This window comes from Phocoena phocoena, chromosome 6 (genome assembly GCF_963924675.1).
Source record: "Phocoena phocoena chromosome 6, mPhoPho1.1, whole genome shotgun sequence".
Classification (NCBI taxonomy): domain Eukaryota; kingdom Metazoa; phylum Chordata; class Mammalia; order Artiodactyla; family Phocoenidae; genus Phocoena; species Phocoena phocoena.
This window is the reverse complement of record NC_089224.1, coordinates 110,130,578-110,155,126: the sequence shown is the minus strand read 5'-3', so window position 1 is coordinate 110,155,126 and position 24,549 is coordinate 110,130,578. Positions and strand designations below refer to the sequence as shown.

At 59.5% G+C, this 24,549-nt stretch overlaps 1 protein-coding gene across 1 annotated transcript in view; it reads left to right on the top strand.

Annotated features, from left to right (window-relative positions):
* The window catches only part of FIBCD1 (fibrinogen C domain containing 1), a 30,055-nt gene extending 5,752 nt beyond the window's left edge, over positions 1-24,303 (top strand). The window contains exons 2-7 of the mRNA XM_065879295.1: positions 3,566-4,045; positions 7,676-7,835; positions 8,245-8,381; positions 18,104-18,200; positions 23,252-23,431; positions 24,044-24,303. Coding sequence (XP_065735367.1) covers positions 3,566-4,045; positions 7,676-7,835; positions 8,245-8,381; positions 18,104-18,200; positions 23,252-23,431; positions 24,044-24,303 — 1,314 coding nt within the window. The remainder of the gene's footprint in view (positions 1-3,565; positions 4,046-7,675; positions 7,836-8,244; positions 8,382-18,103; positions 18,201-23,251; positions 23,432-24,043) is intronic.
* The last annotated feature ends 246 nt before the right edge of the window (positions 24,304-24,549 follow it).

The window sequence follows — 24,549 nt, the reverse complement described above, 5'->3', positions numbered from 1 at the left end:
CTTGGACCGTGGGCCAGCACTGGGGGTCACACAGGGGACGAAGCCACATCTCTCCAGCCGGGAGCTCACACAGGTGTTTAGTACCAGCAGTGGGGCTCAGACCCTGGTTCCTCTGAGGCTCACCGCCTGGGATACCTTCCCGATCTCCAGGCACCTTGCCCCTGAGAGGCGGGGGCCCTGTGTGCATCCTCCCGCCTCCCGCAGATCCCAGGGGTGTGGGCACCCAGTCTTCCCCAGCCCAGGGCTGATGAGTAAGCGCCAGACCCCCGCACGCTCCGCTGGGCTGCTCACGCCTGAAGCCCCCCTTTATCATCTCGGGCAGATTTCTTTGCAAGGCACGTAAGCGGCAGCCTATAAAAGCGAACAGCACTTCATGTTGAAGGTGATCTCTGAAGACTGATTCTCCTCTGCTGAGTGGTCTGTTTCATCTCCAGGCTCATCGTCCCCCTGCCCCTCAGGGGACACCTTGTAGCCTTCTGCAGCCCCTCCCCTCCCTTGTGCCCTCTGTCTTCCCACCAGGGACCAAGGGCCTGGGTGGAAGTGGATGCCGAGAGGGCTGGGATCCTGGGACACAGGAAGGACGAGGCCGGCCACTCTGCCTCGCCAGCTGGGGACCTTAATGCTCTTCAGTGGAGGACGTCGCTCAGAGCAGCTCGGGGCAAGGTGTCTCCCAGCGGACTCCGGGAGGGGCCTGACAGGGACTTACTTGCTGACACAGGGTTTGTCTCTCAAACCCCAGTCACACTTCTGGCAGAGGCGGGAATGGGGTCAGATGGCTCAGCAAAGAGTCTCGGCCCAGATGGGCGATTCCAGAGTCACCCGGGCCTGGGTTCAAATGCTGGCTGTACCGCTTGCCTCCCATGTGACCTTGGGCAAGGGTCTTCTCTCTCTGAGCTTCAGTTTTCCCATCTGCAAAATGAATCCAACCACAGCAGGGGGGTGTTGGAGGTTTCAGTGGCAGGAACACAGTACGCACTCAAGGGTTAGCGGTGATAAGGCAGGGCCTGTCCGTGTGGAACGTGTTGACCCGCAGTGACAGGGATGGGGCGGCCTGGAGGTGGCCTTCATTCCCTGCCACGCCATCCCAGGTGGGCACAGGGTTCAGCGTGGGGGCTATGGCCTCTGCCCTGCCAAGCACCGTAGGTCCCAGGGCCTTTGCCTCCTCCCCAAGCCAGCAGGGTCACGGAGAAATGACCTAGTCCATCTGCCTGTCCCTCCGTCAGTCCAACAACCAGCCGCTCTGTGCCTTTTGTGGGGTGGAGGGGCTCATGGTCTAGGGCAGGTTTCCTGGACCTGGGCATTGCGCGTCCCCAAGTCCCAGATTTCCTTGTATCCACAGCTTTCATCAAATCCCCAAGTCCCCAAGGGAATCCGTGCCCCCAAAGAGGGTAAGAATCATAGTCTACGGGACATGCGTTCCCTCAGGGCAGGGCTGGGGTGATTTTCCCTCATTGTCCCCCAGTCAGGGACTGGCTTGGAGCCTGGCTCATGGGGACCCCGAGGAATATTGAACGGGTGTTTGAGTGAATGAATGAAGTCAAAGGTGATGACTGTATTGGTAAATGCCACCGTGGGGGGAGGGAGGGCTGTGGGAACACCGAGGGAGAGCCCCACCCATACCGGGAGAAGGGCTGAGGAAACAGTCCTGGAAGAGGTGACATCCAGCGGAGCCCTGAAGGAAGAGATCAAGTTTAGGCCAGTGGAAGAGAAGCAGAGGAAGCGGATGTCTCGGGCTGGGGGCGCAGCCTGTGCAGAGCTGACGACACCTTAGGGTCTGGCTGGAGTAAATCGCGTAGGTGTGGGGAGCCCAGGATGGATGTGCCCCCCGGGCCTGGGCAGGGATGGAGAGGGGAAGGGTGGAGTGTTGAATCCCATCACTGCGGCGACAGGCTAAGGAATCCTCTCCCTCATGTTGCCAACAACACAGACCCCCTCCTTCATCCTTGTCTGGTACCAAGTAGGAGATTCAGGAGTTACTTGTAGAATTTTGAATTTATGGAAAAGAAGCTGTTTGCTCTACCATGTTTTCTCATAGTAAAACGCGGGATGTAAGAGGCTATTTTATATGTCACCAAGAAAGAAAGGAAAGTTGTCAATTACAATTGTAAGGTTCGCCGCAAACGTCGGAGATGTTAAAATGCGAAGGGAAAAAAAATAAAACAGGGAAGGTACATCCTAGCATCAGTGACACAGAAATAGCACTTTGGGTGGAAAATAAAAAACCCAACACCTCCAGAGGCTCTGTGCACATTGATCATGAGATAATAAAAGCCGCTAATAGTTATTGCCTAAACACAGCATGACAGGCACGGCTCCGAGTGCTTTAATATACTAACCTGTTTAAAGATGTGTCTTGGATTCAGAAAGTTGAAAATGTGGGGGAAATTCAGTGGTAGGAGATGCCTGGCCCTGGGGAGGAGGCAGGAGGCTGAGGGTCCAGTCTGAGCTCTGCTTCTAATCTGCTGTGTGACTGTGGGCAAGCCCCTGGCCCTCTCTGGGCCTCAGTCTCCCCATGTGTCCAATGCTCAGTGATCGCTTTGCAAGCTCCTTTTGGGCCATGTGTGATTCGGTCCAGCGAGTCTGGATTTGCTATACATCATGGTGCCTCCTTTAATTACAAGCTGCACTGGGTTCCAGCTTCCTTTGTACTTAGTCCCTACTGGGTCTGCGGGGTGGAGGGGGTGCTTTGTGAAGAGGTTGGGGGAGGAGGAGGAAGGAGAGGAAAGGGGGAGGGGAGATGCTCAGGTGGCCACCCTCTGCCTGGGGACTCGTGGCAGCCTTGTGCGCCTGCAACGGCCTCAGGACTCGGGATGTGGGTGCTCTGGGTTGAAAGGGACCTTCAGTGACGGGCGCCCGTGACCCCAAGGCACTCATTCCGCTGAGACAGCGCAGTGATTTGCAGCATCGCTGCTGTCACTGTTACAGCTCTCTTCCTGAGTCTGCACAGCAGGTACCTGCATATGGGGTGGGCATGTCATTATTGCCCCCATTTTACAGATGAGGACAACAAGGCTCAGGGGGGTGAAGTCCCTCACCCAAGGTCACCCCGCAGGAAATGACAGCTTGGGGACCTGAGTCCAGCCCGTCTGGCTGCAGAGTGGGAGTCTCCACCTCCCGCCCTTACCAGACCCAGGAGGGCTCCACGTGGGGAGATGTGCCTACCCCAGGCAGGCCACGTGGGCCAGGACAGGGGCAGCGAGGGAAGGGTGCCTCTCTCTCCATTGGTCTCCCCGGCTCTGCCTCTGTTTCTCTTGTCATCCTCTCCATCTTTGTCTCCCTACAAACTTTCGCTCTCTCCATCTTGCTATCTTTGGTGTGTTCCTGTCTCTGTCTCCCCTCTGGGACTCTGTTTCTCATCTCTGTGTGACTCCCTTCCCCCGTCCCCAAGAAGGGGACCCTCTGAGCCTCGTCCAGACCTCACAAAGGCCAGAGGCCCCATCCTAGGGCTGCCTGGGCCCTCCTCACCGGGCAGAGCTGGAGGCCCCGGTCTGCCCCTGATGCTGCCCCCTCTCTCTCCCGTCTGTCCCTCTGTCTCTGTGTCCATGTGCCTCGGGCTGGCCCACAGCGGCCAAGCTGCACTTACGCGCTGTGCACCGTGCTGCTATCCCTGGCCGTGCTGCTGGCCGTGGCCATCACCGGCGCCGTGCTCTTCCTGAACCACGCCCATGCGCCGGGCACGGCGCCCCCGCCCCTCGTCAGCACCGGGCCAGGCGGTGCCAACAGCGCCCTGGTCACCGTGGACAGGGCCGACGCCTCGCGCCTCAACATCCTCATCGACCCGCGCTGCCCCGACCTCGCCGACGGCTTCGCCCGCCTGGAGGGCGCCCAGGCCTCTGTGCTGCGGGCACTGAGCCAGCACCAGCCTGAGCCGTGGCTGGCGGGGCAACAGGAGCGGGAACTGCTGGACACCTTGGCTGACCAGCTCCCCCGGCTGCTGGCCCGGGCCTCGGAGCTGCAGGCGGAGTGCATGGGGCTGCGGAAGGGGCACAGCACGCTGGGCCAGGGGCTCAGCGCCCTGCAGAGCGAGCAGGGCCGCTTCATCCAGGTAAGGGTGGGCTCTGCGCCTCGGGGTCTGGGCAGGGGTGGCAGGAGTCAGGGGCACGCCGGCCCCGCTGGGTGCCTGAGGCCCGCGGCATCACTCAGTCCCCAAGTGCCCCGGGGCCAGGGGCTGTGGCCATTCCCGTCCACGGACTAGCAAATGAGGCTCAGGCAGGTGAGAGTGTCATCCAAGGCCACACAGCTGGTGCGGCCAGGATTCAAACCTTTACCCGAACGCCTTCCTGGTGACCTGGGTATTTGTGTAGCATCCATGGCGTCCAACAGTCGAGTCAAATCCAGGGCTGGAGGGGCTTCCCAGGCGCTCCAGAGCAGGTGAGACACCGGCAAGGCAGGACGTGGCCTCCGTCAGGCTAATGGAGGTTCAAGGTCATGTGGCTCGTCAGCGGCAAGCCCTCCCCCCAGTTGTGCCACGTGGCCAGAGAGAGCAGCACCCCCTCCCCAGATCCCCCCGTTCGCTGCCATTTGATGCCCACAGCTTTCCAGGGAAGGAGGGACCAGTTGAGGAGCTCAACCAGGCCCGCAGACTGTCCTCACCACCTCCACCCCACCCCCGCGCCCGCCCCCTCCCAGAGCCGAGCCAGGTCCCAGCAAGCACCAGGTAGATCTGGGTGACGGGCTTCCAGCACTGACCACGCCTTGTGCACCAGCAAGAACTTCCCCCTTCACAGGATCGTCTCATTGGCCCTCTGCCATTTTCCAGAAGAGAAAACTGAGGCCCAGAGTGGGGCAGTGATTTGTCCAGAGTCCGGCCCGGCATCTGGCCTCTGGAGCGCCGCCCAGCCTCCAGCCCTGTACCCCATGCCCCCCGTGACTTAGGTCCTTCGGGACTGGGAGGCGAGCCCCACCACTGCCATTGGTCCCAGCCCCTTCCAGACACCCAAGGTGACCAGGCATTCGGTCACCCAACAGCTCAAGAGCAGTGGGCCTTCTCCCTCCCTCTGAAGGCTGCAGCTGGAGAAATTACAGTCTTCCTCATCCTGTCTGGGTGACTGAGAGAAAGGCGGCTTCCCCATCCTTGGGTGGGGTATTCAGCTGCCCTCCTGCTGCCCACCCCCCCTCCATCCGCAACACCCTCGCCCTCATCAGCAGGGCTCGGGGAGACCTCCAGACGTTTGGGGGGCTCTGGGTGCCCCACCCCACTCTCCACATGGCTCAGCCCCTGGTCAGCCAGACCTGCCTGCAAACGCTCACCCTTAGGGCAGGAGTGGAGGATTGGGGGGAGGGGCCCGGGGTCTCCCACCCGCCCACCCATGTGGAGGCCTAGAGCTGTTCCTGTGAGACTAACAGTTCTGGGACCCAGCAGTGCCTTGGCTTACCTGATATATTCACTTCTCACAAGAATGTTTAATTTGACTCATTTCCCACAGACTCCAGGTGGTTTCAGAGACCATGTGTCTTGCACAGTTAGGTCACCATAGCTCCTAGTTCCCCTTCTACAAGCTGCCCAGACCCTTAGCTGATCAGCCCAGACCCAGGTTTTTCAAAGCAATGCCCGGAGTCTCCAGAGCTGCTTGTTAAAAGATACGTCCCTAGACCTCACCCCCAAACCCCTCCAGGGTCCCAACAGTTCAACAAGCACCCACCCGGGTGACACATGTGCACGGATGTCGGAGGCCCGCTGGCCCGGGAGCGGAAGAGCTGAGAAGTTCTGTCGTCACGATTGGAGTCAGCACAGTGAAGGCTCTACCAAGTACCAGCTGTGGGACCTTGGGCATGTCAGGTGCCCTCCCTGGGCTGGGCCTCCTCACCTGTAACACAGGGATAGCACAGTCCATACCTGATAGGATGCGGGAGCTCGTGGCTGTACAGGGCTCGGCTGGCGTGTGGCACATGAGAGGGGCTGTTTGCATATCAGCAGCTCTTTTATTATGATGGTGGAAATTGTTTGTAAACTGAAGTTTCAGCCCATGGGGGACCGCCACTGAAAATCTTTTTTTGGGTCCACACTGGGTGTTAATGAGCGCTGTACAGCACAATAGCCCTAGGAGGTGGGGATCATTACCCCATTCTACAGAGTGACAGACTGAGGCTCGGCGTGGCGAAGTGCTTTGTTTAAACTCAAACAACTGAGAAGTGCTGGAAGCAGCAACTCCGATTTCACTGCCTCTAAAAGCTGCCAATTCCTCTTAATGCATCTGTGTGGCTCAGCGAGCAGGGACTGACTTTCCCCATTAATTCCGGGCATGTTTATATGTACATTTTCAACTTTAATCATTTGCTGGTTTAAACTGAGGTCTTCCTTGCCTGTTAGCAAGAGCCAGCCGTGCCTGAGTTTCTCGAGCATGTCTGCATCGTCACAGAAGGATGGGCAGTACTGATTCAACCTAGCCAATGCGCCCGGTGATCTTTGCTGCCCATACCCTGCAGGGTAGCCCCCTGCCCCCTGCTCCCTGGGGCGGCCTGCATCCCTCTTCAGGGCTCCCCCAACAGGGCCTGTCTACTGGACCCTGCAATAGAGCCCAGGGAGAAGCCCACCACCCTGCCCCGATGCTCCCACCGTCCCTCTCAGAGCCTCTCCCCAAGGCCTCAGCCCCACTGAACCATCTGCTCAGTCGAGGAGAAACTGACAGGGCAACTAAAAGCTTTGCAGGGTCTCTGCTTCCAGACGAGCCGAGAATCATATTTTGTAAACTGCCGGTGCTGTAAATTCCTGCTTTCCTTCTTCCAACGAGCTATTATTATCTGACAAGTGACGGATTCAGTGTGTAAAACCCAGCATGCTTCTACGCTCGCTGGCTGCAGCCTGCCCGTGACCCTGTCTCCCCTCCTCCGGGTCGCATAGCTCTCCTTTCCCGTCAGGCAGCCCGGGGGACCGCTCCTTCTGGGCCTCAGTTTCCCCATTTGTAACAAGCGTATGAGGCCTCAAGCCCTCCCTCCTGGCAACACTGTGGGGGGCAGGTGAAGGGGTGGACACCAGAGGGCCCTGGAAAGTCAGAGCCACAGGGCATGGGTGGGAGTGCAGTCCCCAGGGCCCCACCTGTCCAGTGCAGACCCATCGCCCCTGACTTCACAGCCTCGCTTGGGGGTCAGAAGAGACGTTGGGTGAAGGTGTTTTGTAACCTGGAAGGTGCCTTGCAGTGAGGTGGGCACCCAGGTACTGAGTACTGAGTGCCTGCTGTGGGCCCCACGCTGTGCTAGGTACTCTCCACGTTGTCACCGGTCCGCATAGCACTAGGGTCAGGGAGGCCAGGTTAGCCCCGTTTCGAGGCTTGGTTAATCACTCACCCGCGGCCGTGTAACTGGCCAGTGGGCGAGTTGGTGTTTTGAGCAGCAGGGCCCCCTTTAGTCCGCTCACTTGGGCTGAATGCACTGAACTGGATGAATCACAGGGCCTGGGGGCAGCGGGGACACAGGTGTCTGCTGAAGCCACTCTGTCTCCTCCCACCCGAGCCCCTGCCCTCTGGGCAGTGGGGCTGAGACAGCCTCGGATGGGGCCCAGAGTAGGGCAGGGGCTGCCATCCCACCAGGAGCCCACCTCCACCTTTGGGACGGCTGTGTGCCCACCAGAGCCCCTGCCACCCTGGCACTCCGCCCACCCCGGTGCTCCACCCTCCCAGAGCCCCACCCACCCGGAGCTCCACCCACCCAGAGCTCCACCCACCCCTGTGCTCCGCAGCTTCTCTCCGAGAGCCAAGGCCACATGGCTCACCTAGTGAACTCCGTCAGTGACGTCCTGGACGCCTTGCAGAGGGACCGAGGGCAGGGCCGTACCCACGTCAAGGCTGACCTTCAGAGGGCGCCTGCCAGGGGATCGCGGCCCCGGGGCTGCGCCAACGGTGAGTGGGGTGGGGCTGCCTTCCTTGGGTGACCTGGGTACCCAGGTTCGTCCCCACCTGCCCCACTAACAAGGAAACACTGCTGCTGTTTGCTGAGGACTTCCTGCCGCTGGGCAGCACTGAGCGCCCTACCTACACCCTCCTGTTGACCCCTCTCCCAGCCTGATGAGGCGGAGCTCATTGTACCCATTTTCCAGATGAGGAAAGTGAGGCTCAGAGAGGGTGCTCTCTCACCAGATTCACCCAGGGAGAGGCAGGACCACGGTCTGACCCCAAGCCCAGTGCTCTAGAGCCCACTTGACATTGCTGGATGGACAGACAAGTCAGAGAGACCCGGGGACGGCGGGGGGGCCGTGGTGAGGGGACACGGGTGCCAGGCCCAGTGCCCTGACGGCCTTCCCTGTCTCAGGCTCTCGGCCACGCGACTGTCTGGACGTCCTCCTGAGTGGACAGCAGGAGGACGGCGTTTACTCCGTTTTCCCCACACACGACCCCGCTGGCTTCCAGGTCTACTGTGACATGCGCACTGACGGTGGTGGCTGGACGGTGAGTCTCCGGGGCTGTGTGGCCAGCTCGGCCAGGCCCCGCTTCCTTTGGGCCCTGCAGATGGTCAGGGCAGACCCTGGGGTGACCCAGGAGGCTGTGCACATGAACCTGGGGTGCTTTGAGAGGCTTCTCACCCAGCCTTCCACCCTTGGCCTGAGCAGAGACCCTGGTGGTCTCCTGGCAAGGAGCCGTCGTGATTTCTTTGCACCTTCTGGTTCCTGCCTGGGCGGGAAGTGGGAGCAATGGAAAGGCAGGGGTGAGACAGCCGTAGGTGGCCCTGAGACCTCCCCTGTGCCAGGAGAAAGGGGTGGAGGTGGTGGGGCAGAGGCCCTGGCTTGAAGACCTAGGGGTCTCCAGATCTGCCAGCTGGGAAGCCCCTTCTAGAGCAGGGTCGGCCCATTGGTCTCCCACGGTCTCTGTCACAATTGCTCAACTCTGCCTTCGCGGGGGCGGGGAACGTAGCCACAGAGCAAAAATGCCTGGGGGCTGCATGGTGGCATGCAAGGGTGAGGGCGACATCGTTAACCATCCAAGCAGGAGGCGAGACGGGGAGGCCTGAGCGAGGTGGGTGGGCAGGGGCGAGCAGAGGGGGGCGGAGCCTGCTGTTAGGAGCTGGTGGGAGAGCCGCTGAGAATCCCCCGAGCACCCCGAGACAGACACACCTCTAAACCTCTCTTCGAGCTCCAGAGGAGAGAGTTTAAGTGTGCTGGATTCACATTCTGGGCCTAAAAGCGCTTTTGTTTTCCTAACTCGGAACATCTGAGTTATGGCCTTTGTGTCTGGGAACCCCTCGGCGGGCAGAACAGCTCCAATGCACTAGTCAGAGCCCAGAAATCAGAGTTAAGGGTTAGGACAGGCTAAATGAAGCACCAAGACGCCGGCCTGGGCCATGCATCTTCCACTCCAGTGGACTTGAAGCCAGTCTCCTGGGAAGTCAGCCAGGATTGGGGCTGGGAGGCGGGTAATTCCTCGGGCCCGGGCTTCGGGGCCGATTAGAGGGCAGTTGATGAGGTGCGCCGGCCTGCTCAGCCCTCCCTCTAGGACATCTGGATCAGCTGGCCTGGAAGAAAGGCCATTCTCAGCTGAGAAGTGCTTGCGAGGCCGATAGACGTTAATACCCATTTGGGATTCCGTCAAAAGCAATCTCGTCCCAGATACCTCTGGGCGTCTGTCAGGCTTACCTCCCTGCCACATGGAATCACTCAGAAACCCAATTGCTTGGGAGGGAGCTGGCCGCCGCCTTGCTGGACCCCGATACCATCCATCCTCGTTAGGCTCCATGTCCAAGCTGCTGGGCCTCAAGTGCCAACACCGGTGGACAGGACGCCTGGGGCCGCACATGTCAACTGGAGCCTGCTTTCCAGAGAGCCGGCCGGGCCTGGGCGAGGATGTGGCTTGGCATCCCTGCCCCCTTAGGGACACTTTACAGTTTATATACCGTGGCCCTGCCTGGCACTGTGCCAGCCCTCCTCCAACTCCTGGAGGCCAGCCGGGCAGCCCACGCAAGTCCGTGGAACTGACTGTCACACGGTGTCACTTGTCAATTCATGGACTCAACCACAGGGCGCCAACCACAGGCCAGAAGATTCCGCAGCTAGCTGCCGGCCGGGCGGGGACCTGGGCGAATCAGCTGACTTGTGTGAGGGCTGTGGAGCCCCTCACGCCACCTGGGGTTACCAGAGAGGCTTCTGCACTGGGAGTTTGGAGCTCTGGGAGGTGAGGCAAGAACAGTGTTCCAGGCAAAGGGAAAACGTGCGGGGTCAGCAGGGAGGTGGCAGGGCTTGTTCTGGGACCGCGGTGGCTCCGTTCTGCTGGTGTATGGCGCTCGCGGGGCCAGGGCCAGGTGGAGAGGCAGGCAGGGCCTGGGTCGAGTGGCTTCTGCAGGTGCAATAGGAATCGGGCTTTTACCTGGGGGGCAGAGTGGGCTCCTGCTGCCCTCAGAATTTCCCCATGGAGGGAGTGACCCAGAAATGTGGGGCTGAGGGGTGGAGGGGGCGCGTGAGTTCCTCGGGCCCTGAACCCTTGCTGAGGGCGTGGGGGTCGCCACGTGGGAATGAGGTCGGGGACAGATGGACACACGCCTCAAGGTGGCCTTTCTGCTGATGTGGCCACTGGCCCTGGCTGAGCCCCAGCCCTGCTCTACACTCACCAACGACCCCAGTGACCCAGGCCACAGAGGGTCACGCTGATCAGCAAGGCCACTCCTGAACCTAAGACATACACCCAACCCCACCCCTGCCCCAGAAAAGAAGGGGGAAGGCAGGAAGGAAAGGCCGGCCCCTGCTGACCTGTGACCCTGGGCAAGGGGCCCAGCTTGGTCGCCAGGTCCTTTGGTACAAGGCCTCCCGGGTCTACCCCTCATGCTCCCTTTTTGTACCTGTCACAGGTGCGGCTAAGCAGTCACTGCCCAGGTGTTACCCGTCTATGTCCCAGCCAGGCTTGCGCTCCGCGGGGCAGCGACTTGTCATCTGGTGGCCACTGCAGCTCAGGGGTCCGCGCGGTTCTCGCACACCATCTGTGCTGCCTAAATACCTGCCGGACAGGCGACTGTTGGCGTCTTCTGGCAGTGTAACTTCGCCTTTCGGATCCTCACTTTTCTCACCTATTAAATGGGTTAATGGAGTGCTCTTCATGGTGGGAACAGTCAGAATCCTCCACAGGGTGCTCACCGGTAGGGAAGGAGCAGGGGAAGGGGGAAGGGACAGCTGGGGTCCACGGGAGCCTTGGGGATTCCCTGCCAACAGAGGAATCTGGCTCCACCCTGCAGGATCTTACAGTCAAGCAGTGTTTTTGTTTTGTTTTGTTTTGTTTTTTTGCGGTACGCGGGCCTCTCACTGCTGTGGCCTCTCCCGTTACGGAGCACAGGCTCCGGACGCGCAGGCTCAGCGGCCGTGGCTCACGGGCCCAGCCGCTCCGCTGGGGTACCTCCCGGACCGGGGCACGAACCCGCGTCCCCTGCATCGGCAGGCGGACTCTCAACCACTGCACCACCAGGGAAGCCCTCAAGCAGTGTTTTTAAAGGGGAAGAAGCTTCGTAAAATCAGAGGCCAAATTTCCTCATTTGGAAGGTGATGCATGGGACGAAGCAGCCATTTCCCGTTCATCTCCCCGGCCCTGTGAGACTGGGAAGATCCCGTTCCCTCTTGGGCCATCTCCTGCCTCGTCCAGCCAGTGGGGTGGCCCTTGTATGTCACGTGGCCACCTTTCAGGGCCTAGGGAACAGGGTGACCATGCCCAGGGCCCCATGTGTGTTTTATGGTTGGAAGGAGGGTCCAGCCCGGCGTCAGCAGACTGGGTCCCCTGCTGTCCTGCCCCGGGGCACAGCCTTGTCCCCACCAAGACCCGCCTCCGCTGTGCGGCAAACTGGGCCTGATTGCCGAGCCCTCATCTTTGCATAATCACCAGCCGGGGCCAGAGAAATCGGGTCCAGTTCAGCGTCTCCTACAGTGGGGACCTGTGATAGGATTGATTCTGCTCTGCGCCCCCATGCGGATCCACAGCAAAGCCAGCTTCCCCCAGCGCCACGAGCCGAGTGGCCCGAACCTGCGTCCTCTACCAGGCATTTTACTGCCTTGCGGGGTCGGCCGGCTCAGATAGGCCTCTAATTGGCTCCACTGCGAGAGAAACCCTCCCCTCCCACCGTGCCCATTCCTGCCCTACCTGAGCTCCCCAGGTGGGAGGAAAATCCTTCTCTCATCAAAGAAGCCGCCACCTGAGCAGAGCCCAGCCCAGCAGGGGGATCAGGCTCCAGACAGATGAAAAGCTCCCCAGCCCCAGCCAGCATGCCTCGGGATACGCTGGGGGTGCCGGGTAGCAGGACTTGGGAGTCCACCAGGGGTGCTGTCTCCTCCCTGTGTCCCACAGGCTGTGGTGGCAGGAGGACCTGCCGTAACATCAGTGCCCCAGGCTGTGGTCGGGCTCCGAACTGCTCTGGGGAGTCCTCGGAGGCCTGCACACGCTAACAATGACCACGGCGACTGGTGACAGCACCCCTCCGGTCCTTGACCCATTAGGTCAGAGAAATCTGCCTCTGTCCAGAGCAATTTGGATTTCTCACACTTTGAACGTAGACGGGGTGATGCACGTGGAGCTCGGCCCGGTGCCTCAGTATCTGATAAATGGCAGCTCTGAGCGGTGTTTGCCAGGAGCTGGCAGGCACCGACTGCCAAGCCTGGGAAACGTGGCAGGGAGCCAGGCCCAGGGGTACCATTTGCAGTCAGAAACAAGGAGTGGGCCCACTTCCTTCTGGGCTTGGCAGCTGGTTCTGAAGGGGAGGGAAGTTAGACCTACTGTGCTCCGTCCCCCCGACCCGCACCGAGCGTACACCTTTGTCTTCATTGCGTCTTTGCCGTGATCCTGCAGGGGTCACCAAGGCGTTGCTGGTGGGGCCTTTTTACAGAGAGGGAAACTAAGGCTCAGAAAGGTCCGTGACTTGTGCGAGGTCACACAGCCCAGGAGAGGCAGAGCCGGGATTTGAACTCAGCTCGGCCTCCGTCCAGAAAGTGTGCTCTTGCCGCAAGCCCAGGCAGCGGGGCTGGGGTGGGCGTGCTATCGTCCAGAAAGGATTTGAGGGGTGACTGTCTCCCGGGAGAGCGGGCAGAGTCTCCCCAGGGGCCGCCTTTGCAGGGCTGCGTGTGCTCGCCTGTCCAAGTTCTCTACGCTTTAGAGACAAGGACCCGCCTCGGCCACGGCCCCGCCACCCCTCCTCACGGGTCGCCTGCTCGGGACGCCGCAGCTACGCAACCCACACGATTCTGCCCGTGGCTGGTTTCGGCAGCAGCTTCATCAGAGGCGAGGGAAACTCTCAGATGCTGCTTTGTGGGCTCCCTTCTCAGACGGCAGAGACACACCCTCCCCGTCTCGTAGCGTTTGGACCCACCCCGCCTCTCTCCTGCGCCTCAGCTCCTCTGACCACCTACCAAGACCCTGCTCGATCTGCAGTTCGGCTGAGCATCTCCTCCTCCAGGAGGCCCTCTAGGAACACCCTCCCACCACCCCAGCAGACAGCTCATCCTCTGAGCTCCCAGCAAAGGTAACAACAATTGTTACCCTCGTGGAATGCCCCGTATCAACCAGCACGTTTATCCTCGTGGGCTGGAGCTGTTATAATTCCCGTTTTACAGAGGAGGAAACGGAAGCACAAGGATCAAAAGGACAGGCCAGGTTGGGAGCTGCTCTGCCCTGAGGCTGCTGGCTTGTGCATCCGTCCACCTCTCCTGGGCCTGTGAACTTTCTGAGGGCCAGAGTCCCACATAAGTCCAGGCGCACCATACGGGGTCTGGAGCAGCAAACCTGTCATTTTGCAGAAGAGAGAAGCCAAGACTTCGATGCTTATACTGCCTGTTGGCTGGAGTCTGGCTAGAACTTGAGTCTCCTGAGTGCCAGCCCAGGGCATGTTTTGGAGCAGATCTGGCTCAGCTACGATGAGGGCCACGGGGGATCATGGGTGTAGGGGAGCAATGTCCACCCGCTCAGCCGTGGGGTACCCCTCGGCTTCCCTCAGTCTTTGTGTACCGTCAGTCTCTCCTCTTCTGGTCTCAGTGGGCCCCCACCTTGAGGCACCCCCATTCTGCAGAGGTCGCCCCACCTCTCCAAACCTTACTCTTCTCATCTGCCAAATGAGGGCACGAAACGCTCCCTCCCGGGCTGTGGCGGGGAGGGCTGTGACTGTCCTTGAAGGCACTGGGGTGACCACACAGCCGGGCCCCGACACTCGGGAAGACTCCACACTCTGGGCCGCGTGGCAAACAAGAAGCAGGTCGGACAGGGCCCGTCTGAGGAAGGGGCCCCCGGCAGAGACCAGACCTGCAGAGCACGAGACAGGCCCCGGGAGCCCGTCTGACACACACGGGAGAGCCAGCCGCGCTGCTGCACCCCCTGTCTCCTGCCGCCCCAGTGCAGCCGCTCCTTCCTTTGAAACCGCCCAGCACCATCTGCAGGACCGTGTGGGCCCAGCGCGCCCCTGGCAGAGCCTCACGAAGCGGCACTTGGAAGACGCCGGGCAGCAGGCTGCTGGCTTCTGAGAATCCGCACCAAGAAAACGCACCCCGTCTGTCTTCCCACTCGTGGCACCTGCCCAAGAGGCCGCGGAAGCGTTTCTACATCAATCACTTCGCAGCCGGAACCCTAGGGAGAAGGCCCCAGGAGCCAGACTGATGAATGTTTTAGCCCTAAAATTAACAGTTAGTTTCCCTACCTTTCCCCCACTTTTTGCCTAAGTGGGGACCCCTGTTCTGTGGGCAGCGTGGAGGAGGGGGATCAATCCTTTACTCGCTTCCCTCTTCTTCTCTGGCTGATCCTTGCTCTGTGACTGAAGGCCTTCTCGTTGGTGACATCCTGCCATCTGGCGTCCCCTGAAGTCCAGCTGGTTTCCAGAAATCTGAAGCCACAGCTGCAGTTCACCCTGAGCCTCTGAATCAGAGGAAACGTGCTCCTGGGAGCCTCGCAGGCCCCGTGCTCACTTGGAACACGCTTCTGCTGACCACGACGCACTGCGATCGGCTCGAGGGCAAGGCCAGGGTTTCGAGTCTGGCATCCCAGCCAGTGCCCAGCATGCTCAGTCACTCAGCGTTTGAACCAAGGAGTCAGGGCAGCCCGTGGCAAAGGCCGGCAACATCAAACTGCGGGTTGTACTCCGTGGGCAGGTGGAGAAATCAATGTAATGGGTTGTGATCAACGTTATTTTTTTAATCGAATAGAGTGGAATAGAGTAGAACAGGATAGAAGATATTAGTGCCTGCTCATCTTAAAGGCATACATCCTTTGGGAAGCTTTTGTTTCAGATACAAACAGCTGTCAGTGTATGTGTCATGATGTGAACTGCATTTCCCTGGACCACGGTCCAAAAGTCTAAAAGCCACGCGGCGTGGATGTGTCTTCAAGGGCTGGTTCATGCTTCGTTACCACTCGGGGTAAAGCGCCCGTGTTAGCAAACGATGCTGTGGCCTCTGAACTGCTGCGGACTCGAGCCATCTTGGCGGGATGCCTGCCACTCACAGCTGACTGCAGATACCTTCCCAGGTGGAGGAGACAGGCGGGGAGGCCCAGGTGGCCTTGAACGTGCGCTCATCCCCTCTGATCATACACCCAGACCGAGCCCCAGCAGGGGCCCTGCCTGTCACTGGCGCCCAGCCCCGCAAGGCAGAGGGAAAGAGGGGCCGAGGATGGTGGCTTAGAGGTCAGCTCTTGCCTTGAGAGGCCTGGCAAGGAGGCAAGGGGGCAGGCTTGGGAAGCCCTGGCCAATGACAAATGAGAGCGTGGATGTGGGGCGTAGGACATTGGCCTCCAGGTGTCCAGCCTGGCCTCAGGCTGAGGTGTGGCTCAGACTGCCCACTCACGGCCACCTAACTTCTGGCCAGTTTCTGTCTCCTGTAACAAGGAGGGGGCCCAGGGGACACAGAACCAGCCTCCCAGGGTTGGGGTAAGGACGTGCGTGTTGCCGGGCAGGGAAGACTTACGCAGAGCATATGTTGTGGTCAGCTCTCAACCCCAGCCGGTCTTGGCCACTCTGCCCGTCCGTCCCCATTTCTGGGGTTCGGGTCCTGCCTGTGCCTGGAAGCGTGGTAACCCCACTTCTACTTCATAATAGCGGGAACAGGAACAACAATACCGATGGCAATACTACTACCAGCCACTCGGTAATTTATTCCTTGCTGAGGTCCCGGGAGGTGGGCTGATCAGTGGGCGAGGAGAGCGTGGCCTGGGGCGCGGGGCGGCGGAAGGAGGAATGATTTTCCCAGACCACACCTTGGGAAATGCAGGGCCCAGGACCCGGCCCTTCCTCAGGGCCACCCTGGATTCCTTCCCAGATGCCGGCCCCGCTGGCCACACGCCACTCGTCAGACCAGTCCTACTTCCCGCCTGGGTGGGGGTCCCCTGAGCCAGGCTTCTCCCCGTGCTCCTCTGACCCAAGGGCCCTGACTCAGTCTCCCCACCCTGCTCCTGACATGGAGATGCTCAGTGGAACGTTTGAGCGAGTGAACGAGGCTTGGGGACGTGCCCTGGGACAGGAGGCTCAGGAGGAGAAGGGCCCAAGTCAGGAAGGAGGGGCTGGGTGTGGCCTGGGGCAGGGGCCAGGGAGGGGGAGGAGGGGTGGCCCTGGCCGGCCTGCATCCCAAGGATGTGGGTCTCCTTGGCTGGTGTGGATTGAGCATCTACGGTGTGCCGGGCCCCTGAGCTTACTCTCGGTGGGTCACCGATGGGGTAGGTGCTGCCGGGGTCCCCGTTTTACAGATGTGGAGACTGAGGCTCAGAGAGGTGGGGTAACTGGCTGGTGCTGTAAGGGGCAGAGCCCGAGCTCTAGAGCCCAGGTTTGTAACCACTGCCCCCCTATGCCCCCTCCCCGGCCCCTCCAGCCCCCCTCTCCCCCGCCTCCTCCTGCAGAAACAGGCTCCGCTGTCCGATGCCTTCTCGGGGGACCATCTGAGCTTCTGCCAGGATCAGGCCTTTCAAGGGGTGCGTGCTCAGGGTCCTGATCTGCAGCCATCAATACCTCTCTCCGCCGGCTCTCAGATCTCCGAGCCTGATCAAATTTCCTTCCGCGCCCGTCCCTTCTGAGGGCTTTCACGTGTCAGGGCTGGGCCAGGTTGCAGGTAGCGAACAAGAAAAAAAGGTGTCACCTCCCTCCTGCCACCTGAGGTCAGAGCTGCCCAAGCGCTGTGACGGATGGGTCCCCGCGGACAGATGCGGAGCTGCGGGCAGACGCAGCTCCGGGCGGCTGAAATCAGGCTGCTTAGGGATGAAACGGGCGGCTCGCTGGTGCTGCGGCCAGATCTCTAACGCGTCCGGCGTGGGCGCGGATGGGGGTGCTGGGGGCGGATGCGACCTCCCTCTGCAAATGAGCAAGAGAAAGGCTTCTTAGAAAGAGTTTGGGGGCGGGGCGGGGGGCGAGCGGCGAACAGGATTGCCAGTGGACCTTGTACAGACTCGAGGCAGCTCTGGCCTGGACTAGCGTGGTACTTATTTCAAAGCAATTTAACCGATGGGATTCCCGACTCCCAAGCCAAGAATGTTATTAAAGTGAAGGACAGAGGCAGCCGGGCTGCTTGTCAGTACCCGAGTCACACCCCCGCTGGCTGTGGACCCCTGGTCCTCCCCCGAGAGGTGGCCGGGGCTCTGCTTTCCCAAGCCCCCATTCATCCCCTGCCCAGGCTCTTCGTAAGGGGGGAGGTGCAGTTTGTGACCGCAGCAGGGGCGTGCGGAGAGACAGAGCTCTGGCGGCCAGGCCTGCGTGTGCGTGTGTGTGTGTGTGTGTGTGTGTGTGTGTGTGTGTGATCGGGTTTTAAAAACTTGAGAATGGGGTTTTGTTCAGTTTTGTTTTGACCTGGGAAAAGATATAGGGACCCTTGCTCACCCCCTTATTATTTGACCAGTGAGGAAGCTGAAGCCCCAGCAGGGATGGGACCCGTCCAGGGTCCCACAGTGGGGCGGCAGAGGTGGGCCTGGAAGCCAGGCTTCCTCCACTGCACCCCAGTCCACCCCGGTTCCTTCTTGAGGGGACGTTTCAGGGCCTGGGGGCATTCGGTCCGTCCCCCCTCGGGCCACCACGAGACTCCTGAGTCCCTGCTCTGCTCTGGGGCCCGGTGGGAGCTGTGGAGGGAAATGGAGGCCCAGCCCCTGCTGTCCCCAAGCAGGCAGGTGAAGGGAGAGTGTGGAGCAGGGGGACGCACGTGGGGTCCTGGGAAAGCTGGAGCTAGCTCTCCATCCTCCTCCTTGCTTCACAGGTGTTTCAGCGCCGGGAGGACGGCTCCGTGAACTTCTTCAGAGGCTGGGAGGCGTACCGGGATGGCTTCGGCAAGCTCACGGGCGAGCACTGGCTAGGTGAGCCTCCTCATGCCCGGCCCGGGGGTGGCCTGCCCTCTCCCTGTGTGCCACGCCCTGTCACGTCCGAGCCCCATCCTCACATGGATGCTGTCCAGGCCTCCCTGGTGCTACGTGCAGAGGGGGTCAGCCTGTCCAGTGTGAAGGAGCTCCACGAGCATGAAACCAAAGGCGGTGCGCTCGCGGTGTGTGAGGGGGGGGGTGTGTGTCCCGCAGAGATGTGTGCTTTTCCTGCCGGGGACGCCCTGGGACTTGGTCGCTGTCCCGGATCAGGCAGCTGTGGCCAGTGCAAGGGCACTGTTCCAGGTGCTGGAGGACCAGGACGACCCCAGTGCTGCCCTGCGCTTGGGGGTCAGCACTGCCCGATGCTGTGCTCTGGACACCACGGGCGCATCTCCCCAAAGAGCGGCCGGTCGGCGCTCCTGGCCACAGCTCCCACGGTCCCGGGGCTGGCACGTATTCCTTGCCTGGCACAAAGTAAGGGCTCAATGAGCTTATGTTAATATTATTATTATCACTATTATTTACTTACTATTTATCTTGAAATTCACTCAGTATTTTAAAATGTAAATATCGCACATAATTTCATTCTAAAGAATGACATCTGTCAACATCACAGGTCGGAGGTCATGTATATATTTGGGAGGAAGCTGTGGCCTGAGGTCAGGTTTGGGGCTTTTTTGGTTTGTTTGAAATATCATTCACTATTTTAAAGGGCACAATTCAGTGGTTTTCATTATCAGCATTTTTTCTCTCCTTTGGCCGCGCTGCGTGGGGGATCTTAGTTCTGCAACCAGGAATGCCCCCTGCGTGGGAAGCGCGGAGTCTTAACCACTGGGCGGCCAGAGAAGTCCCTCTGGTTTTTAGTATATTCACAGAATTGTACAACTGTCACCACCATCTAATTCCAGAACATTTTCTCCACCCCCAAAAGAAACCCTGTGCCCCTTTAGCAGTCATCTCCCATTTATATTTTTAACATAAAATAAACATGTCATTGGAGCCACGTAGCGCCCCCCCCTCCGCCGCCCCACCCCCGAGCATCGTTTGAATGACCTTGAACACCTCACGGCATACCTGTCCCCCTTCAGCTTTCTTGGGCACGGATTTTGGGAATCTTCCCCAGCCAGGCAGGACGGGAGAGCCAGGTGGAGGCATGTGGCTGGCCGGGAGCACTAACCAGGGGGCGCTGGGTGCCAAGGTCTGGGCTCCAGGTGGGGGTCAGGAGGGTCCCAGGTAACCCAGGAGAAGGTGGGTCCCAGGGGCGGGATGCAGATGCGTGCCTACTCTCCTGCGCACAGAGGCACCTGCTTTGCACTGTCATTTGCTTAATGTCTATCTCCCTCCCACCGGGAGTCCATGAGAGGGTCAGGACCCTCTCTGCCCTGACCTCCACTGTGTCCCCAGTGCCCAGGCGAGCACCAGCCACAGGAAAGGCCAGACACCCCAAGATGGACCTCGTGACCTCAGCCCCTACGTACCGCACTCCTGCTGTGCGCTCAGCCCATTTTATATACATCAGCCCTGACACCGCATGCCCTCACGGGGGGGATGGAACTGCTGTGTCCTCTCCTTTTAGGGATGAAGATACTGAGGCCCAGAGAGGTGGCAAGTAACCCAAGTCATAGGCTGGTGTGTGTGTGTGTGTGTGTGCGGCCACGCACGCGCACGAGTCGGGGAAGCCTGAGCCGGAGTCACGTGCTGGAGTCCATCCAAGCTCTGAACCATACCCTGAACTGAGTGAATGCAAGCAGGGCAGGATAGGGGTCAGGGGAGAGAAGCTTCCAGGTGGCGAGTCCCTTCCCCATCCCCTACACCCAGGTGGATGTATAAAGATAGGGGGAAGTTGGCCAGGTGGGGACCCTGTTCCTGCAGCACCACCCACCCACTTGGAGCAGCACTAGTGCCTCTGCCACTCCCGGCATCTTAATTGAAATCTGTCGGCAGCCACCGGGTGTGGGAGAAGCATTTGAGCGGGGCCCTGATTAGCTCCTGACAGACAGGGAGCCCTGACGAGAATGTCAACTTGAGCCCAGCCCTCGACTGCCCTGCGCTGTTCCCTGCCTCTGCTTTTCTACACTCTCCTGTCACCTTCTCATCGTGTGTTTTGTCTTCTCCTATTGAGTTATGGGAGCTCTTTATATATTAAGGTTATTGATTCTTTGTCAGATACACACGATACATAGTTACTCCTGGTCATCTGTCTTTCAGCTTTTTTTTTTTTTTTTGGTAACATTATTGCTTATTTCCTAGAAGTTTTCAATTTTTATGTAGTCAATTCTGCTAGTCGTTTCCTTCATATCTTCTGAGTTTTAGGCCCTGCTTTCCCCTCCTAGTTTTATATCAATAAAAAATTTTTTAAATAGGAGTATTTTTAAAATGCTTTTTCAGTGTTAGGTGGTAGGTTCAGGTCTTTAATCCATCTGGGAGCTCATTGGGGTGATGATGGGCATCTCAGTATTCTTCCACCAAGGTCTTCCTCCCCACTGTCTGTGATCTGAACTCTGATAGATGATGGGGTTGGATCTTGGCTCACCCCCAGGGTTGTGAGCAGCCTGGCAGATCAACAAGGGCTTGAGAAACCCAGAGAGTAAAGACTGAGGGGGAGGTAGAGGCAGGGAGGGAGGTGGCCTTCAGGGGAAGAAGGGTAGAGGCGAGGGGGACCAAATCCCAGAGGAACCCGGCCCTCCCTCAGGGCACCCTCATGGGCACTGGGGCTGAGCATGGAGCCCTGATTCGCCCGGAGGAGTGGGGTGCTAATGATGGGCACCAGTGACCACTCAGTGGTGGGGAAAGGAATCTTCCAGCATCCCCACTGGGCTGCTCTCCCTCTTGCCCTATTCCTGGATCAGATTATTTGTCCTGGGCAAGAACTGAATGACATATTTTTAAAGTCTTGGAGTACGTCAATCAACTTGTTAACAGTAGTTAATTCTAAATAATTGTTTACAAAAGATGATGAGTTGGGAAGATACATTTTCACTTCATTTTTCACGTACTACTGGATTTTGTTCCTTTGTTTAAAGACCATGCGTTATTTTCATGATGATGATGTAAAGCAGTGTCCATTTTGAAAACATAAATAAATAGAGTTCTAAAATTGGGGAAAAAATACCTTAAAAACAAAAGTACTGAATGAGAGCACATAGTCTGGGCAAGTCAGCTGTGTGACCTGGGCCAGTTCCTCAACCTCTTGGTGCCTCATTTTCCTCACCTCTAAAACAGGGATAATAATAGCACCTGCCAGGGCTTCCCTGCTGGCGCAGTGGTTGAGAGTCCGCCTGCCGATGCAGGGGACGCGGGTTCGTGCCCCGGTCCGGGAAGATCCCACATGCCGCGGAGCGGCTGGGCCCATGAGCCATGGCCGCTGAGCCTGCGCGTCCGGAGCCTGTGCTCCGCAACGGGAGCAGGCCACACAGTGAGAGGCCCGCGTACCGCAAAAAATAAAAATAAAAAAATATAATAGCACCTGCCTCATTGGATCCTGACAGAAGCAGCAAACACCTGGATAATGTGTGCAATGGGCCAGGCGCTGTTCTAAGAGCTGTACAGGGACTCTTTAATGACACTGGACTCGTTTTCATCCCACTGGCTTCATGAATCCACGTGCAGCGCTCACAGCAGTGCCTGCACTTGTAAGTGCCGTCCGGGTGGGGCGGCAGCTGCTGTCAGTGTTGCCTGTAGTCTGCCCTTTACAGCTTGGAAAGCCCTCTGGCCCTTCCTCCACGGTGTGCAGCCTGGGGCCCAGAGAGGGACAGCAGCTGGCTGTGAGCCTCCCGCCCAGGGAGGAGCGAGAGAGGCAGGGAGACGAGGCCCTTATGCTCCCGAGGCCGGGTCCTTGGTGAGGAACGCGGGTGGCTGCTCTGAGGTTCTGGCGGGTCTGCTGTCTGTACGGCTGTTGCTCTTTTCATGGCTCCTTCTCCTTTGCCCTGGACCTGGACCTGGACCCTGGACCAGAGGCTTTCCTCTGGGCTGGGTGGGGAGGGGGGTGCCAAGGAATGCGGCGTGCACACGCTGACCCGTGCAGGAAAGGAAAGCGGGGCGGAAAGTTATCAATGCTGATAACTTGTAAGGCATTTAATTAAATGCCCTCTTAATCAAGAGGTAATCAAACCGGCAGGGAAGCACCTTGAGTGTGAGTGAGTGTGGGGAGGGGAGGGGGAGGGCCTGGTGTGAGACCCCCCCAAGGAGGGCGCAGGAGAACTGAGGAGGGGAGGGACGGGGGCTGGGGTGGGGTGGGGGAGGAAGGGGGACAGGGGTGGTGAGGGGCCATCCAGAGCCAGGCCCCAGAGACGGCAGAGGGCACGGTCTTCTGCCTCTCATCCACGAAGCCAGCATTTATTGAGCACCTATTGTGCGCTGGACCCACCCTCAGATGCTAGGGTTCTACAGTGAGCGGGACAGTTGTGTTGCTCTCTCATGGAGCCTCCACACGGGGTGGGGGGGGAGGCCCGACAAGGAGACAGGCGGCCAGGACCAGAATGATAAACACCGATGGGGGCACCTGGGTTGGCAGAGGTCCTTAACCTCCACAGGAGGTCAGGCAGCCTTCCTGAGGAAGTGAGACCTGAAAATGAACAGAAGGTAGCCAGGTGAGGAGTAGGGCCAAGTGTCCCAGGCAGAGGGAACAGCATGTGCAAAGGCTCAGAGGCCAGGGAAGTGCATGTGAGTACCAGATCCCGTCTGGCTGGAGCCCAGAGTGTCAGAGAGGATAAAGGTGCCATCACCCCCAATCCAGACGTTTCCAGACTCTTCCTGATTCCTGCAGTCTTTCTACCAGCCTTCAGCTTAAAACATTTGGAAAGCACAGCCTGACTTAAAGCGAGCACAGAGAACATGAAACATGAAAAACTGTCAGTCCTGTTTCCTGCCAAACACAGGCCTTCAGGAAGAAGGAAGTAGCCCAGGACTGACAGCATACACTTGGCGGTGGTTGTCTCTTTCTCTCAGCAGCCACGTGAGCTTAACTCTTGTCTCTCCTTGGTTCTCTCTGGGGAGGTCACTTCCTAGGCCCCCCCCAACTTCTCCCACCGTTCTCTCCCCCGTTCCAGGGCTCAAGAGGATCCACGCCCTGACCACACAGGCAGCCTACGAGTTACACGTGGACCTGGAGGACTTTGACAATGGCACAGCCTACGCCCACTATGGGAGCTTTGGCGTGGGCTTGCTCTCCGTGGACCCCGAGGAAGATGGGTACCCGCTCACTGTGGCCGGCTACTCGGGCACTGCAGGTGGGGCTCCAGGCTACAGCGGGGATGGGGAAGGGCAAGGGTAGCCTAGCAGTCTCCCCAGCTGGGAGGACAAAGGCGGTCTTTCCCGGCCAGGATGAAGGCTTCTCACTGCCACCTCCCAGTCCCCACTGGTCCTCACACCAGCCACATGAGGCTTGCAGGGCCTCACCTGCAAGATCACCCATTTTGCAGGTGAGCAAAGAAAGTGAGCCCGGAGCCAGGAATCAGGACAGCTGGAGTCTGGGCTCTGCTGAGCCTCTAGACCCCCTCTGGGCTCTGTCTCTCCTCTCAGGCCAATGCAAGAAAGCAAGGAAAGGGAGTGTGTGACAAAGCTAGGAGGAGGGAGAGGCTGCCTAGACGCAGGGACAGCCTTAGGGACCACCAAGGCGGCACCGTGTGTGCCTGTGAGCTGCGTGGACAGCGAGCGTGGCGGCGGGGCAGGTGTGCACGCACGTGTGCACCAGTGTGCCTGTGGGGGGGCGCGCATGTCTGCACGTGTGCACGCGCACGTCCTGGACGCACGTCCAGGGGACTGCATTGTGTACGGGAAGCTGTGATGCATGCACGCCCCTGTGCCCCCGTGAGTACACACCTGTGTGTGCACCTGCGCAGGGGACTCCCTCCTGAAGCACAGCGGCATGAGGTTCACCACCAAGGACCGAGACAGTGACCACTCGGAGAACAACTGCGCGGCCTTCTACCGCGGCGCCTGGTGGTACCGCAACTGCCACACATCCAACCTTAACGGGCAGTACCTGCGCGGCGCGCACGCCTCCTACGCCGACGGCGTCGAGTGGTCCTCCTGGACCGGCTGGCAGTACTCACTCAAGTTCTCCGAGATGAAGATCCGGCCGGTCCGTGAGGACCGCTAGACGGGCGCGCTGTCCGTCCCCGCCCACCGCCCGTCTCCGCCCCCGCCCGTCCCCTCGCCATCCCCACGCCCACCCGGAACTCCGCTCCTGCTCAGACGCCCGCCCGCCTGCCCGCACATGACTGACCCGCTCTCGCGATGGAGTGGGCCAGGCCAACCCCGACACTAAGCACCCCCTGAACAAGTGAGGCCACACATCTCCTTCGCACTGTCCCCACCCACAATTTGCCCCGGCTGCTGCGGGCCG